The sequence below is a fragment of the Periplaneta americana genome, chromosome 5 (assembly GCF_040183065.1).
Source record: "Periplaneta americana isolate PAMFEO1 chromosome 5, P.americana_PAMFEO1_priV1, whole genome shotgun sequence".
NCBI classification, from domain to species: Eukaryota; Metazoa; Arthropoda; class Insecta; order Blattodea; family Blattidae; genus Periplaneta; species Periplaneta americana.
In genome coordinates this window covers 126,283,459-126,301,915 of record NC_091121.1, presented here as the reverse complement: position 1 = coordinate 126,301,915, position 18,457 = coordinate 126,283,459, and the positions used below count along the sequence as shown (strand labels likewise).

At 34.1% G+C, this 18,457-nt stretch overlaps 1 protein-coding gene and 1 long non-coding RNA gene across 15 annotated transcripts in view; one reads left to right on the top strand and one right to left on the bottom strand.

Annotated features, from left to right (window-relative positions):
• LOC138700176 (uncharacterized) overlaps positions 1-18,457 on the bottom strand; it is a 44,597-nt gene that overhangs the window by 1,360 nt on the left and 24,780 nt on the right. The window contains exon 2 of the long non-coding RNA XR_011332284.1: positions 1,539-1,617. This is a non-coding gene — a long non-coding RNA (uncharacterized lncRNA). The remainder of the gene's footprint in view (positions 1-1,538; positions 1,618-18,457) is intronic.
• Positions 1-18,457, top strand: part of LOC138700172 (integrin alpha-PS3-like) — a 268,831-nt gene that overhangs the window by 235,337 nt on the left and 15,037 nt on the right. For all 14 annotated transcript variants that reach the window (XM_069826588.1, XM_069826584.1, XM_069826587.1 and 11 more), the window contains 2 exons: positions 9,798-9,930; positions 12,542-12,598. In XM_069826588.1, the coding sequence (XP_069682689.1) occupies positions 9,798-9,930; positions 12,542-12,598 (190 nt within the window). The remainder of the gene's footprint in view (positions 1-9,797; positions 9,931-12,541; positions 12,599-18,457) is intronic.

Here is an 18,457-nt window from a genome sequence, read left to right as displayed (position 1 = left end):
CACGTAATACCACACAACATAAAACACCAACTCAAACCAATCAAACCAGCAGCACCTAAACTCAATGCACTACCCAAAATACACAAAGAAAACATACCCATCAGACCCCTAATCAACTACAGACAGGCACCAGCACACAAACTAGCCACACACATGGACAAAATCATCAGAAACAACATAAAATTCAGAGAACAGACAACAATAAAGAACACTATAGACCTCGTCAACAAAACAAAACAACAACACATACCACACAGTGCAACACTAGCATCATTCGATATCACTAACTTATACACTAATATACCAATACAGGACACATTACAGACACTAAAACGAATGCTCACAGATAATAACACACCACAAGAATACATCGAAGAAATCATCGAAATCACAGACATCATAACAAAGCAAAACTATTTCACACACAACAACAAATACTACACCCAAACAGAAGGATTGCCAATGGGATCACCCATATCCAGCATACTAGCAGAGATATTTTTACACAACATAGAACAAACATACATACTCAACAATGAACACAACAAGTATGCAGAGAACATAATATACTGGCACAGATATGTAGACGATATACTCATACTATACAAAGGAAACAAAAGACAAATACGCAAACTACACCAATACATAAACAAATTACACCCAAAACTTCAATACAGACTAGAACTTGAAAACAACAACTCCATAAATTTCCTAGACATCACCATAACAAAAATCGACAACAAACATACCTTCAAAATATACAGAAAACCAACCACCACCACCACACACATACACAACACATCTAACCACCCCATACAACACAAACATGCTGCATTCAGGACAATGGTACACAGATTACTCAACATACCCATGAACCAACAACACTACAATGAAGAAGTGAACACAATCAAATTTATAGCACAAGAAAACGGATACAATCCAAACATAATAGACAACATCATAAGGAAGACAAAACAAAAACTTAACAAACACATAAATACACAAAACACAACACAAACACAAGAACACAAGAAATACATCACACTAACATATGAAAACAAAAGCACACATAAGATCGCATCTTCATTCAGAAAACAGAAATACAACATAACATACAGAACAGAAAACACACTACAAAGACATCTCAACACACAAAAAACACAAACAAATAAATACGACCACACAGGTGTATACAAACTCACATGTAATAGTTACGACAAGTTCTACATAGGACAGACAGGCAGATCATTCCAAACTCGCTACAAAGAACACATTAAAGCTATAACCAGAGGACACAACACATCTACATACGCCGATCACATAACCAATGCCAACCATACATACAATAACATAAATACGGACATGGAAATCCTACACACACAACCCAAGAACCAAAAACTCAACACACTAGAACAATACGAAATATACAAACACACTAAAACACACCCCGATGAAATCCTCAACACACAGATCAATTTCAGTACACACACACTATTCGAGTCGACCACAATCCAACACATTCCAACAATAAAACACACCCTCCTAACAGGCAGAGAAGTTCGAGATGACGCCGCGATCTAGTAGGCTCTGATGATGGTGCGTGATGCACTGAAACAGCTGTAAGCCGGACAAATATTACATATTTAACAGGAGTAAGTCCACTAGTCATCAATTAATTAAAGGGGTTTTGTTCAGTACCAAAAGAGAGAAGTTTACATATCTTGCAATTTGACTTACAATTTAAGAAAACAAAGACCAGTGACATAGAATTCCTTGGTACATCCATTAAATCTGGAACAAGGCACAATGGGAATGTTTGCAATGTTATTTTGAGGAATTAAATTAAGATTAATTGAAGTTTTTCAATTACTTTTGAACGTCTATATTAACATTTGGTGAACTACTCCAGTGGTCTGTGGATAAACTTCGGGGCTTCTACCACGTTGTCTTGGTGTTGGTGGCTGACGTTTCGACCGCTGTGTTGTGGTCATCTTCAGAGCAGTTGGATTAAGGAAATAGTCTGAAATAGGAAATAGGAAGCCCCGAAGTTTATCCACAGTTTATCCATGCTAACACTTAACTACTTCAGTGTTTAAATTGCACTTTAATTCACCAGAATACCAAAATGAGAGGTGCAATATCTCCTTCAGAGAAAATGGCAATTACATTGAAGTAAGTTGTGCATATTTAATTTTATTACAATAATTACATTCTAGTTGAATACAAATGAATTTATAGGAAATATAAAGTAATTTCAATAACCAGAACATTTAGAGGAAAAAAATACATCACTGAAATTTGAGCCAAAAGCAGTGAAAAATCAATTACTTGGACGTGAATGATCAGGCATTTCTGAATTTTGTGAACTAGAGGATATTGGATCTATGTAGGCCTACCCTCATTGAGCAGTTATGACTTTTATTCTCGTAGTGGGCATATTTGTTGTAGGGTGGTTATTCAATCCTGGAAAATTTTCCATAGAATGAACATTTTAATATTCAATTGGATAGTTGGTGGAATTCATTTGTTGGGTTTGTGAAGACTGCACAGCATATCTGGCTATATATATATAATTTTAATTTATTTTAAATTTGGTCGAGAAAAACACAGGCCGAAGCAGTCACTTGATTTTGCAATATGTAACCTTTTGTTTACTTTTCACTTCGGATGAGTTCAGTGCCTTCGTGTGAAAACTTGGGCACTGTGATGTTGCCAGCTAGTTTAAAATTTCGATATAATTATTTAATCTCAAAACGTATAATAGACTTATATATGCACACACACACACACACACACAAACACACAGGGTTATTCACGAGGATTGACTGCCACTTATGGAGCTTATTCCTAAAGACATTTTGAGCAAAAAAAGTTATATAAACATAGTTCCTATTCTCAATATTTTCAGAGTTACATTAATTTAAAGTTGTTTGTAAAATACGTTTTTTCTTTAGTTTGAAGGTAAAATAATAATACAATAGAGAATGAACCATTCAGAAGTATCATTTCTTTATTTGGCAAGTATTGTGAAGCTAAAAATGTGCTGTGAACTTCTTAGTTGCTTCGTACAGACATCTTTCTCTATTTTTAACTAGAAAATTACATTATTCTTACGCACTTATCACAACAATTATTACAAATCACGTCACTTCCACCGACTTGATTATTTGAAATTCAATTTAGCATCCTAATTTACAGTCTTGGAGAGTTTACAACACATTTTAAAAAATGTCGCTGTGCGCTTCAATACACTTGGCCACACGCTTGTGAACGGCACTCGTTGCTCTACATAACTTCATACGCTATCTTTGATTTCCATAGCGCTTGTGCTGGCTGCTCACTGACCAAGATCACACGTTGTTCACAACAATGCGTTCTAATAACAAAACTTAACTGTAAATATTGAGAATAGGATCCATGTTTATAGGACATTTTTTGCTCAAAATGTCTTCAGAAATAAGCTCCGTAAGTGGCGGTAAATCCTCGTGAATCACCCTGTATATATATATATATATATATATATATATATATATATATATATTATATTATATATATAGGAGTAACTGGTACAGTGAGGGTATGACATGTGATGATTTACTGGAATCTTTTGTTTCCATTATACTTCCGTCAATATTTTATCTTTCGCTTTTTTGCATTACTCTTTGAAGGAATATGTTGCTACTTTAACTCAAAGTCCCTGGTTATGTATTTCTTCAACATTGTCTAGATTATCGATCATAAAGCTGGATTCAGGTTGTTTTGAAATTGTATTCTTCTTTAAGAATGTAAGTTGATCATGATAAAGATATTTCTTTGCAGTTACCTTGCCTGCATCAGGAGATTTTAATGTCGAACGTTTTAATTGGGCACCTATTCTGAAAACTTGTCTGTTACCATTTCTATAAAACTCTATACGGATCTTGCTCCTTAGCAGCGTGGGCTGATGTAACCTGCAATATAGTGTAAAGGATAAAAATAAAGTAACTCTTAATAATGTTACATGCAAAATGATCTCTATGGTGATGGTATTAATGCAGTGTAGAGTTCTCTAAAGAATAGGTATAATTGTCCGCCATTTTGGTTCTTTCGTTGCCAATTGCAGTTAGGAGACGAGGGTGGTACTTCACTCTCCGTTAATATTTATCATGTCGTAGCTCCTATGATAGTCTATCAATTGCTCTGTAATTTTTTATTGATAGCCCAGTGTCTGAGGAAAGCATAGAAAAAATTAACTGCAAAGTAATCTATTCAGAATATAGATTTTTACGCCTTCAAAAGTTGATAAGTGGCAAACTTTATTATTTTACACTTTACACGGTGGGAGGGGGGGAGGAGGGTCAAAGCGCGAGAAATGTTGAGAAAGAATGGAAATTATTTTTAAAAATGATCCCTACTCAAAATCGTTACTGGTTTCTGAGTTACAATGAATTAAACAATTTGATTTACCAACAAATCACCATTTTTGTTTCGAAATTTTTGTTTTTCAAGTTTAATGCTCATGTTATATTGTCCAAACTTTTGTACGGACTAATGTTTGCTGTACATAATGTTCTTTTAAATTGTGTACTAATCTCCGAAATATGAGTTCATAGACTAGTGAAGTGCTTTGTGCAAAGTGTGGCATTGTATGAGGCAGAAACATGGACATATTCGATATTTCTTTGATATTGTTTAGATTGTACGCATAGGCGCAGTTATGGAATGCCCCCCTCCCCAAACTTGTCTGACCTTTTTTTTTTTCTATTAACTTTAGATAATATTGAATTCAAAATATCTTTTTTTGCTTTTGTTTATGGTTAAGTTTCTGTGCTTAAATTGATGAATTAATGTCTTCAGATCATGTGTCTAGACTATAATATTTATTTTAAATTTCTGAATGTATAATAATTCTTATACCTCATTAAGGGAATGGAAGCACTGTAATTTTTCTTTTGTAACAGCCTGTACTCATGTGTTAGAAGTCTGCAGGTGTACAGCCCGCCACTTGGAGATGTATGAATAACATACTGCACAACAATGCAGAAAAAAGGAAAGTGATCCCGGTATAATGTGTAAACTTAAAGACGAGATTAAATAAAATAATTATAATTTACATTTCATATAATATTTTCAGGAAGGTAAGCTTCATATAAAAAAATTTCTGATAGCACTGTTACGTAGTTTTATTGATGTATGCACGTGTTTCTGAACGAGAGAGAAAAAGACGGAGATTGTTTTAAGTTATGCCCTATTATAATTTATAGTAGATCTACAGTTCAAGTCCTATACAACTCGGTTTGAAACATCGCGAATATGGATGTAAGAAACATGCCTCCCGAAAATACCTTTATTAAATGAACATATTCCGATATACTGTACCACAGTGAAGCTATAATAGGAGAAGAGATAAATGATATCTCCCATAACTCCATTATATGGGGATTCTATGGTTTTGCTTTGCCCCCCCCCCCCCCTCCCAAGGAAACGGTTCTCTCTCTGCCTATGATTGTACACATGTACAACATGAAGTATGAACAAACAAAGATTTTCCGCCTATGTTTATGATTAACGAACGCGAATTTAGAGGTTTTTGTTTTAGTAGTGTTCAGATACATACATAATGAGTGTGCAGTAAAGAAAAGTAAAACATATTACCATACTTCCATGACGACGAAAGTGAATATTTCTTTACTGTGGTTAGAGATAAGTGTTGCTCTTTAATTTGCCAAGCCTCTGTGTCGTTCCCAAGGAAAGGGAATATAGAGCGACATTATAATGCTCTCCATCGTAGCAAATATGATCGAAATTTTCTGCTGAAAAGTGAATTACGTAACTTCAAGTTGAAGTAACTGAAATCCAAACTGACAGCTCTGCAAATGTTGCTGTCAAAGCCAACAACACATTCTAACAATGTTATGATGGCCTCATTTAAAGCAAGTAACTTAATCACCAGGAGATTTAAGTCATTCAGTGGACGGACTTTATGAAAGTTTTATATGGAAATTTATTGATAACTTCTTCAGTGGGTTTAAAAACAAGAATGAAATAAAAACTGCAATTTAAGATTTTCAGCTCTCTAGAAGAACAGTAGATCATCGAGTATAAGGTATATCTGCTAATCTGGAGGAACAACTCCAGAAGGATGTCGTTGACTATGAAACATTTTCTCTCCAGTTAGACGAATCTTTTGATGTTAGGGATACAACCCATATTTTGATCTTTATCCACATGGTTTTCCAGGATTTTACCATCAAGGAGGAGTTTCTTAGTATGGTTTCTTTAAAAGCAAGACCCACTGTATTTAATGCTGTCTACAGTTTTTTTAAGAAGACGAAACTCCCACTGTTCAAGCTTGTGTCAATCACCAGTGATGGTGCAAAAGCCATGACTAGTTTTAATAATGGATTTATTGCCCTTAGCAGACAACGCGATGATTTTCCAGATTTCATTCCTTATCACTGCATAATACATCAACAAATATTAGGCAGTAAGAGGTTAAATACAAGTAACATAATGAACATAACCTGTAAAATAGTCTACTTTATTCGTGGAAAATCTCTCCAGAGGCGTCTCTTCAATTTAACTCTTGATGAGGGAACATCATTTTGTACACTGAAGTGCGATGGCTAAGTAGAAGCAGATTTTTACATAGAGTTCGCAGTTTGCTGAATGAAGTAAAATCATTCTTGAAGGAGAGGAAAGATGAGTATAAGCAGTTGGAAGACAAACAGTGGCCGTGTGATCTTACTGTTTTAGTTGACTTTACTGGCACTCTTAGTGAAATGAACGTATAATAACAGGGCAAAAACAAGTACATCGGAGAGATGATAAACACAATTTTCTTGTACAAAAGTAAGTTTGTTCGCATGATGAATGATCTCAAAGACAAAGATTTTTCTCATTTTCCTAATATTCAGGACCATTTGGAGAGTTACCCAAAAACATTATTTGAAAAAGACAAGCACATAACTGAAATTGATGGTGTTCTAAATGAGCCTGAAGGAAAGTTCAGTGAATTCCAAAATGTTAAAAAATTGTTCAGTATATGGTCTGTCCATTTAAATCAGATTTGGATGTCAAGAAAACTGCAGCCCTATTGAGTGAAATTTTTGGAATTTGGAATTAGCAAGCTAAGTCTGGAAAATTAAATTATAAAACTGCAGAATGACATTATTTTGAAAACTCATGTTGGTGATTCATCATTATGAAAATTAGTGCCCACGGATAAATACCAGTACTTAAGAAGCTGCAATTAAATGATCCACGCCATTTTTGGCTCAACATATCTCTGTGAATCATCATTTTCATTTTTAAACACGATTAAAACTTCTGACTGCTCAAGTCTCACTGATAAACATTTGCAAGATTCTTTGAGGCTTGCTCTTACAAACTATCCCCCTGATTTCCAAAACTTGGTGAATACAATGGAGACACAGACATCACATTGATTCAAGAAGGCAGGTGCAAATGTATTATTGTATTTTGTTGTATTTTATAATAGATGTGATTTGGTTTTAAAGGAAAAATGGTTTGTTTTTATTACTATGGAATATTTCCTTCTTTTAACTTAGGAATATGCAACAGTACATCATTTTTGTTTTTAGTCTTGAAAGTAGATCAACTATGCCAGGCCTGGCCAACAACTAGATCATTTATGGCTTAAAGTTGCCTAGGCCTGCCATAGATAACTATAATTCACTGTGACTTGATGTGCATAGTCACAGTGAAGAAATGTGAAATCTGAAAGTGGCCTTATTGTTCTTATAATAAATTATGACAAATAATCTGAAATTTCGAATAGATTTGCACGAAGCATATAATAAACTAATGCCCTGGCCACTTGACAGCTATGCCAATATAAATTTAAGAGATGTAATAATCTTAATTTTTAAAAAATGCCACTATATTTAATATTTTCAGAATTTATATTGTCAGTTCTAGTTGCTTTCCTGTATCTAACAATAACTGAGCGAACTATTAGAAAACGGAAAACCATTGCCTTTGTTTTCTTCTCATAATGATGGGAACCTGTTTGGTAAATCTTTCAGTCATTTCAAAGATTATTTTTCATATAAGATATATGTATTCCAGCTCAAACATTACTGGTACTTACTGCTTTAAAGTGCAGAGATATCGAAAAGAAATTAATGATAATTAGGGCTAGGATTTTGATGAAATTGCATCTTTTTTCTAGTAAGCCAGAAACATAGCTGCTTTAGTATTTATATGTTATGTGATAAACTGAGTGTTTTAAGACACATTTGTTAGGGCATTTTTTTTTTTTGCATTTTTTAGGAATTTTCATTTAATTTTGGCCATAAATTCCCATTATTAATATAAAATAATGTTTATTTCCTTTGATATTTTGTCTACATATTTTGTCCATTAATACCCATTTTTTTTACTTGGTTATTTCACGACGCTGTATCAACTACGAGGTTATTTAGCGTCGATGGAATTGGTGATAGCGATATGATATTTGGCGAGATGAGGTCGAGGATTCGCCATAGATTACCTGACATTTGTCTTACGGTTCGGAAAAACCTCGGAAAAACCCAACCAGATAATCAGCCCAAGCGAGAATTGAATTCACGACCGAGTGCAACTCTGGATTGGCAGGCAAGCGCCTTAACCGACCAAGCTATGCTGGTGACTAATACCCATTATTTTGTATAATATTTTAATCGTTTTTCTACACAAATATCTCCATTTTAATGTAGTACACTCCAACCACCCCTTCAATATAGACTCCCCTATACCTGCTAATTCCGGATAAGAGTGGCTTTGTGGTGGACTACATGGAAACTACATCAGGTAAAATAATTAATGAAATTGTACCACTTAGAAAAAATTATGTAAAATTAAATAAATTTAAATGTTGGTACTAGAATTTAATTTAATTACTAGTCTAAATATGAAGTAGTACAAAACCTCTTTTCCTGCTAAGCCAATTATGTAAGAACAATTTTAGGGCATTTTTAAGGGCATTTTTTTTTTTAAGATTTTTAGGTCATAAATGCATTGTTTTAGGACATTTTTTCATGATCTATAGGTCATCAAAATCCTAGCCCTAATGATAATGAAAGAATATGATCAATTTTAGGAGTCAACTGTACTTCAAGTCCACACATTTAGCCATTCAATCTTTTTTTTTTATTATTTCCAGAAATGTAATTTACATTATTCCGGTAATAATAGGGTAATTTGTACTCATTATGGCACAAACAGGACACTCAACTTTAACAAGCCAAACAAGAAATAATGGAATAAGTGTAAACATTTTCTCCAGCACAAATTTGCATTGTGGGAAGTCGAAACTAGCTCAAAACTGAATATTTTATTACATACAGTATCTCTGCTCTTTAGAGCGCAAAATACGAAATGTGAGTGAACTGGAAATCCTAGATAACCTCCCACAAAGTGAATCAGAATTCGTAATGCTGCTAGATTTTCTGAGCTTCAAATGATAAAACTGTTTTGAGAGTCAAGTTTCTTCCAAGTACTGGATAAGTATTATAAAGACGTTGTTAAATAAAAACTTTTGAACGAAAATGTATTCCCACAAACACTATTCAGCCACATGAGATTCAGAGTCGAAAAGCTCTTTTAACTTCAGTACCATACTGGAAGAAAGTACTGATACGTTCGTATTCAACATCACTCTTGAGTTATAATAAATAAATGAATAAATTACATTTGTAAACCAAAGATTTACCATACTTTAATGTGATGTTTCCTAGCATAAAATAGTTAAAGATTTATGCTAGCATAATTATGGATGTGAGACCTTAATAGTGATACGTGCTTTATGCTTGCAGGAGACATTCAGTAACAGTGTCTTCCATTTTCATTGGGACTGTCAAAAAAACAGTAGTCGCAACTTGGATTTATGCACTAGCAATCATAGGTGGTATCCTGCTATTCATGTTCCTTGTATTAGGTTTAATGAAGGTAAGATATGCTTAACAGAAGGCTTGTAATAAGTAAATTTCACCGTAATCATTGCACATATTATGACATAAGTTAAACACGATTCCAATAATGAAATTACTATTGTAATATTATTTTAAAAATTCTCCCTAGTATTGTAAGCATTGCACTTATTGTTCAAACTTTATTTTTCTCAATTCTATTGTTTGATAATATAATATCTCTATGAAAATACAAATAAGTAGTCAATTAAATAAAACATACTTACTTACTTACTTACTAGCTTTTAAGGAACTCGGAGGTTCATTGCCGCCCTCACATAAGCCCGCCATTGGTCCCTATCCTGAGCAAGAATAATCCAGTCTCTATCATCATATCCCACCTCTCTCAAATCCATTTTAATATTGTCTTCCCATTACGTCTCGGCCTCCCCAAAGGTCTTTTTCCCTCCGGCTCCCAACTAACATTTCTGGATTCCCCATACGTGCTACATGCCCTGCCCATCTCAAACGTCTGGGTTTAATGTTCCTAATTATGTCAGGTGAAGAATACAATGCGTGCAGTTCTCTGTTGTGTAATTTTCCATTCTCCTGTAACTTCATCCCTCTTAGCCCCAAATATTTTCCTAAACACCTTATTCTCAAACACCCTTAACCTATGTTCCTCTCAAAGTGAGAGTCCAAGTTTCACAACCATAAATAGCAACCAATAATATAATTGTTTTATAAATTCTAACTTTCATATTTTTTGATAGCAGACTGGATGATAAAAGGTTCTCAACCGAATAATAACAGGCATTTCCCATATTTATTCTGTGTTTAATTTCCTCCCGAGTATCATTTATATTTGTTACTGTTGCTCCCAGGTATTTGAATTTTTCCACCTCTTCAAAGGATATGTTTCCAATTTTTATATTTCCATTTCGTACAATATTCTCGTAAACGAGACATAATCATATACTTTGTCTTTTCGGGATTTACTTCCAAACCTATCTCCTTACTTGTTTCAAGTAAAATTTTCGTGTTTTCCCTAATAGTTTGTGGATTTTTTCCTAACATATTCACGTCATCCACATAGACAAGCAACTGATGTAATCTGATCAATTCCAAACCCTCTCTGTTATCCTGAACTTTCCTAATGGCATACTCTAGAGCAAAGTTAAAAAATAAAGGTGATAGTGCATCTCCTTGCTTTAGCCCATAGTGAATTGGAAATGCATCTGACAGAAACTGACCCATACGGACTCTGCTGTATGTTTCACTGAGACACATTTTAATTAATCGAACTAGTTTCTCAGGAATACCAAATTCAATAAGAATATCATATAAAACTTCTCTCTTAACAGAGTCATATGCCTTTTTGAAATCTATGAATAACTGATGCACTGTACCCTTATACTCCCATTTTTTTCTCCATTATCTGTCGAATACAAAATATCTGATCAATAGTTGACCTATTACGCCTAAAACAACACTGATGATCCCCAATAATTTCTACATATGGAGTTAATCTTCTCAAAAGAATATTGGACAAAATTTTGTACGACATCAACAAAAGTGATATTCCTCGAATTAAATAAACCGTAGGGATTTTAACTAAATTTTTATGTTCATTTCTAAAATTTTAACTTCTATTGTTAGGTGGGATGAGGAATATTTTAAGAATTTATTATTTAATTCAGACAAGATTTAATTCAATAATGTGTTTACAACTGTCATCATATATTTAATTTTTAACAAACATACAAATAAATTGTATGACATAGTTACTGATACTGTCCTGGCCAGTTAACTAGCATGGAAGTGTAAGAATGAGTGGGAAGCCTATGTAACAGGTCAATGTACTGGCTTGGTATCAATACTAGTAATGCACTATGAGCCTCGGTTCACCATAGTCACGACGCTGTTATTCCCGGCGTGACTCCTCCTTTTTGCTTACGTCTTAGGAAGTGAAGGCTCTATAAAGTCTAGGTAGGTAGTATCATTCGCCATTTTTGTTCTTTCGTTGCCGAGCTACCATACGAGGAATCTATTTGCCGTACCGTTAAACATTATCATGTTGCAGCTCCTATGATAATAAACCAAACACACTGTAATTCAGCAAATAATTGAGCAGCAAATAATGTCTTTGTATGCTTTCTGTGAACGCCAACGAAAGAGCCAAAATGGCGGGCGATTATATTAAGTATTTATCGAGCCTTAAGAAATGAATGTCTTCATAAGCGAGTCACAAGACGCACACGTTTAAATGTAGTCGACCTGCAACGCGATTGGCTGCCGGAAATTAGAGCGACAGGACTATAGTTATCTGATCCCGGCAGTACTACTGATTGTCATACGTGTTAATGCGTGAATGTGCGAGACTATAATATATATTTTTTCATCAATAATGATACAGGCAATGATTTTCGAACAACGAATTTATTTCAGTGAGAAAACATCACTGCATCTTAAAACTAAAACAGAGATACCATATTGGCAATCCATAATGCTGTGATTTCTCTTAAGCCAGTTTCCCACGTTGCAACACAGATGTTACATAAAATAATTTGGGAAAGAAATAAAATATACCCTAATTAGATTAAGCATTTTATTGTTATTGATATTCTTACCATTTTTAATTACTGTTTCAGGCTGGATTCTTCGAGAGAAAAAAGAAAGAGGAATTAAAAGCTCTCAAAGTTGCTGATGTAAGTATTAGTAATATACTAGAGATGATTTACAGAATTTAATTCGCTATGTAATAGAACTGTAATTGATTCAAAATCCTAGTGAGGCCAGTAGTTCTTGCCTTCCAAGTATTGGAACAATATTCTTACAGCACTGAGGATTCGGGATTTTGCCAAGTCTTTCAGGAGGAGATGTAAGAAAAAAAGTGAAAGATGATGATGGCGCTAGTGTTCGATATTTCATATATTCTCTTCCAATTTCCTAAATTTTAAAAGCACTGATTGGACTCTGAGAATTTAAAAGAGTAGAAAAGTTTTCCGGGCTATGAGGCCGTGGTCTCACAACCAACAGACCACGGCCTCATAGCCCGGAAAACTTTTCTACTATTGACGCCGGCCGTGAAAGCCTACACTCCAATATAATTTAAAAGAGATTAAACTAGTCATTTTATTAAAGTCTGCACTTGTCTATGAGTCCTATTTAATCTCTTTGAGTTGGACGCACAATGGGCTAAATAAAGCAATAGGAAAAGCAAAAAAAGGTAGATAATTGTAATTTTGTTTTAAAAGCGGAAAATAAGGGTAAAACTGTCTGGGAAGTCATAAACAAAGAAACAGTTAAAAATCTCCAAAAAAGGGATAGACAATATCAAAATAAGCGTATAAAACAACACAATAACATATCCAACGGAAATAGCAGAAATTTTCAATGAATATTTCACCAATATGGCAAAAAACATAAATAAAAATATGACCCCACCATTAAATTATAAATCTGTACCAATAGGCATAGCTAAAACAATTTTTCTATTCCCTGTTAATAATGATGAAATCACCAGAACTATTCATTTTCTAAAAATAAATTTTCATACGGTGCTGATGAATACTTATTTCTGTGCCCGTAGCTGATATATGTAACAATTCCTTATCAACAGGAATCTTTCCAGGGTGTTTAAAAATAGCAAAAGTTCATCCAATCTTTAAAAAAAGGTAACAAACAAAACATGGAAAATTATAGACAAATACCATTGCTCTCAGTATTCTCAAAAATCTTAGAAAAAATCATGTAGAAGAAGCTAATTTCTTTTCATGAATCGCAAAATATTTCTTTAAACTTTTAATTTGGCTTTCGGAAGAATCAGACAAGTGATACTCTCTTTTCCTTCACTGAAAATCTTCTCGAAGCAAAAGATAAGAAAGAAAATAGCCTTGGTCTCTTTATAGAGTTCATTAAAGCCTTTGACGTAGTAAACCATGATCTATTAATAGTTAAACTAGAACCATATGATATAAGAGGCCTAGCATGTAACTTGTTTAAATGGTATCTTGATAGTCGAAAATAATTTGTAGAAATAAACATAATACATTCGACTCCACCACTATGAAACATGATGTTCCCCAGGACTCAATTCTTGGACCAGTAGGCCTACTTTTTTTTCTTATAGTTCTATATTAATGATCTACCAGATCATATACCTTTTGCTAAGACAGTTTTATTTGCTGATGATACAAATATGTTATACAGTGGCAAGGAGTCAATGGAAGCAGTGAAAACAGCGCTTCTCTTTAGTTTTCAATTTTAATAATAATTTTTCACTCTATAGGTCTATATTTCATTATTTATTTACTAAGAAATAAACTGGGTTTCTGCATGCTCATTATGTCAACTCTTGGAAACATTATGTTGCCTGCTCTATAACTAACAGTATAGTGTGTGTGCCGCCTTGCACTCTCACAGTCGCACATAGCAGCATTACAACATGTGGTTGCGCGTGTGCACTAGTGTAGAGTGAAAATGTGAAGTTTATGGAATCAAAATGTAATACCAGGGAAAAGTTGTGGAGTGATGTCATAAAGAAGAATGCAAAATATATATATATTTTTTTTTTTTTCTCTCTCTCTAGCTTAATATTTAGAGGTGCCCCATATTTTGAAATTTTAACAAAATTTGGAGGTTCAGATTTTTTAGCAACAGAATATTCTTCAGTGGTTTAATCTGAACAGGATACCAGGAAAATGTTTAAAAAATACATGTTAAAAGACTCTGCATACTTTTGGTCACCTGTTTTTTCATCTTAAAGTGTCACAGAAACCTCTATTTATAAGAAAATTGGGCATAATCACAAAACTCTTAGGTACGATGTAATTAATATAAGACCACTTTGTATTAGTATCACAATCTGAAAATATTTACATTGGCCATGTGACATGTGATTCGGGTCAGTAGAAACCACAAAAACTGGCATAATGAACTATTTAAATTGTAATTCAATAGATCTGTCATAGTTATCAGTTGTTGTCTGCGATGGCACAGTTGTAAACACTGGATCAAGATGAGATGTCATACAGCTTTTGGAAGAAGAACTGAATAAACCATTGCAATGGTTCATCTGTCTGCTTCATGCAAATAAACTGCTTTACGTCATTTGCTGCAACATCTAGATGGCCACACTACAGGACTCTATTGCTTCTCAGGAAGACTAGGGAAGTAATTAAATAGCTGCGAAAAATTTCCCGTTATAGAATTCAAAAGTATTTTTACCAGTCTGCCTTCAGTAATGGATGAAGCAGATCTCAGTACAGACCAAATAATGATGGCTACTGTGACAGGAAAATGTTCACTGGATCTGCAGGAAAGGAGCCAGGTCAACTTTCATACTCCAAATGGCTTACAACTGCAAACAGAATTTTGCATCTGTATGTTGCAACACTGAATCCGAGTGAAAATCTCAGAACTATGGCAGAATTTGTAATGAAAGTGTATGGACCAATGTGGTTTGAGATTGACTAATTCTTCATTCACGAAAGGAGCAAACCACTTATAGTCAACCATAAAACCGTTACCTTAGTGATGATTTAAAACAATCGACCCAGTTATTCAAAGTAATTGATATTTTGGGCATCCAGAGAACCTCCTGTTATGCATTCTAGCTGACGAAAGAAAATCAATACAAGAACTAGCCCATCGTCGTATTCTGAAAACAAGATCGCCGCAGAAGATTATAGGAATATGAAAATTTGTAATCTTTGTTTTAAATTGTAAGGCTGTAGACTACACTGAACTCATATTGTGGCTTGAAAGTGAGTGAGCCACCTTTGACAAAAGAATTCTTTCTTGATAGGTTGAAAGGTATTGTTGTATGTGGTTTCATACCAGAAGGTAGTGTTCCACTCTTCCCATGCCACATGCAAGCAGTGGAATGATGTATCAAACTGGTGATGGAAGCGTCTAAAGCTGTCTGTGGTCAAGAAGCAAGGGAAGACTTATATCTCGCAAGAAGATGCCTTATTTTGAAACAAAGAAAAATTACTCATTGTGATATTTCTGTTTTCCAAGAATTATTTTTTTTAATTGTCAGTTTCAGTTATGATTATTCTTTATTACTTCTAAATAAAAATGTAAACGAGATCTATTCAGTTAGACTCTAATACGCTTTTGGCTATGTACTAAATAAATTCTAACTAAAAAAAATAAATGGGCTTAAATGGAATTTTTATCATATTTTACGTAAAATATTTTGTACCTTTGAATCTCCTCAAAAATAATGTGTACTGTAACCCCAATTTAGAGTCTTTCAAATGAAGTTTAAATATGTGATTTTACAGCAATTCACTAGCTATATAATGAAAAACAAAATAATAGAACGAATATAAAAAAAGGCAAAAAAATATAATTTTAAGAAACTTGAAAGCCCTTGGGGCACCTCAAAAATTAAATATAGAAAGTCCATATTTTTCACATTCCTAAATTAAGTGAAAAGACAGATTTTTGCAACTATTACATTTAGAAAACAGATTAAAAACAATTTCATGTATAGATTCACTCCACCCTAGTGTGCACTAAGGGCCAAGTCTTGGAAGCGCTCTTGTCAGCAGCTCCTCTCACGATAAGTGCAGTGTTGAGTCAAGTTCGTTAACCTCAGTGCAAGTTATTATTAATGTTTAAGAGATTGTAGTTAATGGAATTACGTGCTTTTATGGTGTAATATTATGGGAAGGACTTACTAGATATTACCTTGTGTGAATTTGTTAATGAAAGGACAAAACAGCTCTGTTAGTTTTATGCAATGATGGAATGTCTTGGAAGCAAGGAGGCAGGGAGTGGTTGCCTGAGTGTTGGCATAGAACAGAGCTGTCCCGAGCCAGTTACTTGTGTGTGTGTGCCATTGGGAAACTTTTATTACGCTCATTTAGCTCTCATTCATTTCAAGAAAAATCAGAAATAAGAGAAAATGGTAGGCCTAAATAACCTCTTAATGATTTAAATACCCAATCTAAATGTCGTAAGGTTTTTACACGACATTTTAACACATACATATCAAACAGTTCCGCGACTATGTGGATTCACTTAAAAAAAAAAAAAACTTCTGCTGACCCTGTCTTTTATTTAGCTCTGAATAGAATAAATAGAACGAGACTAAGTTGTATGATGTAACGAATTTCCATGAAACTAAGTAAAGACACAAATTATATTACCATCATATAACAAGCCTTAAACCAGGGATGTAAATAAGGAGAAATCGTGCATGATGTATTAATCCTCTCCATACTAGCATACAGTACTGATGTAACACTGAGAGAGGGGCTGTTTATGTCAAAGTCATGCGATTCTCCCTCAATTCCATTGTGCACACCTAAATCAGAAGGAGGAGATAATGAGAGAAAATCACTCCGCAAACCACATTTTTACATCTCTGCCTTAAACAGTTAAAATAATTTCGCAAGAACAGAGTAGAATTTGTCTTAAGCCAGCAATTCAGATCACCAATGGATACGTATAAAGAAAGAGAGTATTAACTTGAATACAGAGAAGGATCTTTCAACACCTGCTGAAGTAACTGGAACATGCTTGAACGAAGAGACTGTAACTGGATTAAATCCTTCTTCATTACATCCATTCAAAATATCTGATACATTTTTCAACACTGAATACCCCAGATTTCTGGCGAGCACCATTTCAAGTTTTTTCAAAGCAATTTCTCCGACTTTCTCAGAAGCTTGTTTTACTTGACATTCTGCTTTTCTAAATATCGACGTTGATTCAGTGAGACTGCGTTTTGATGACTCTAATTGTTTTATAGTTTCTCCAGGAACGTGAAATTAGCGCGAATCTACACCAGATCCTTCCTTAATTCTTTCCCTCTCAGTACATTCTGAGCCATCTTAATGTACTGAGAGTCATTTTCCGAGAAACTATTGACAACTTTGTCTATAGAGTCAACATTTTCGCTGTAGTACTGCACAGCTTTTAATATTGTACCCCATGTAGTTAAAATTGGTGCTGAAGGCAGGAGCAGATTTGGACACTTTTCTTTAAAAGCCGCTATTCTTGTGCTTGACTTTAAAAATACTTTCTTTACTGAAGATATCAAGTCGTTCACTTTTGGGAACTGATTTATAATTTCTTCTGCTACACAATGAAGTGCATGCGTGAGAAAAATAATAATGCATCAAGTTTTAAAAAAATGCTTTTAGCAACTTATCAGCTTCTAACATGTATGATGCTGAATCTGTGTAAAGGAGTAATACCATTTCATCTTTTACACCATTAGGATATATAGCTTCAGACCAGAGTTCACGAAATAAGCAACTGATTCAGCATTTTTTTCTCTAGCATCTTGCAATATATAAGATTAAAATTTTGAGGTTTCTCTTCATTCATGTTGCCTACAATTAAATTTGTTATGCTCCATCCTAGTGCATCAGTGGTTTCGTCTACAGATATCCATATCCAAGAATCACCTATTTTAGCTCTTATTTCATTGAGTTTGGATTCATAAACCATTTCAAGATAATTTTTCCTGAGACTGGACTCGGATGCTATTGTTTCTTTGCAGTACTTTTCCAAAATGAGGGGCCCGAGATCAAAATGGGCTATGT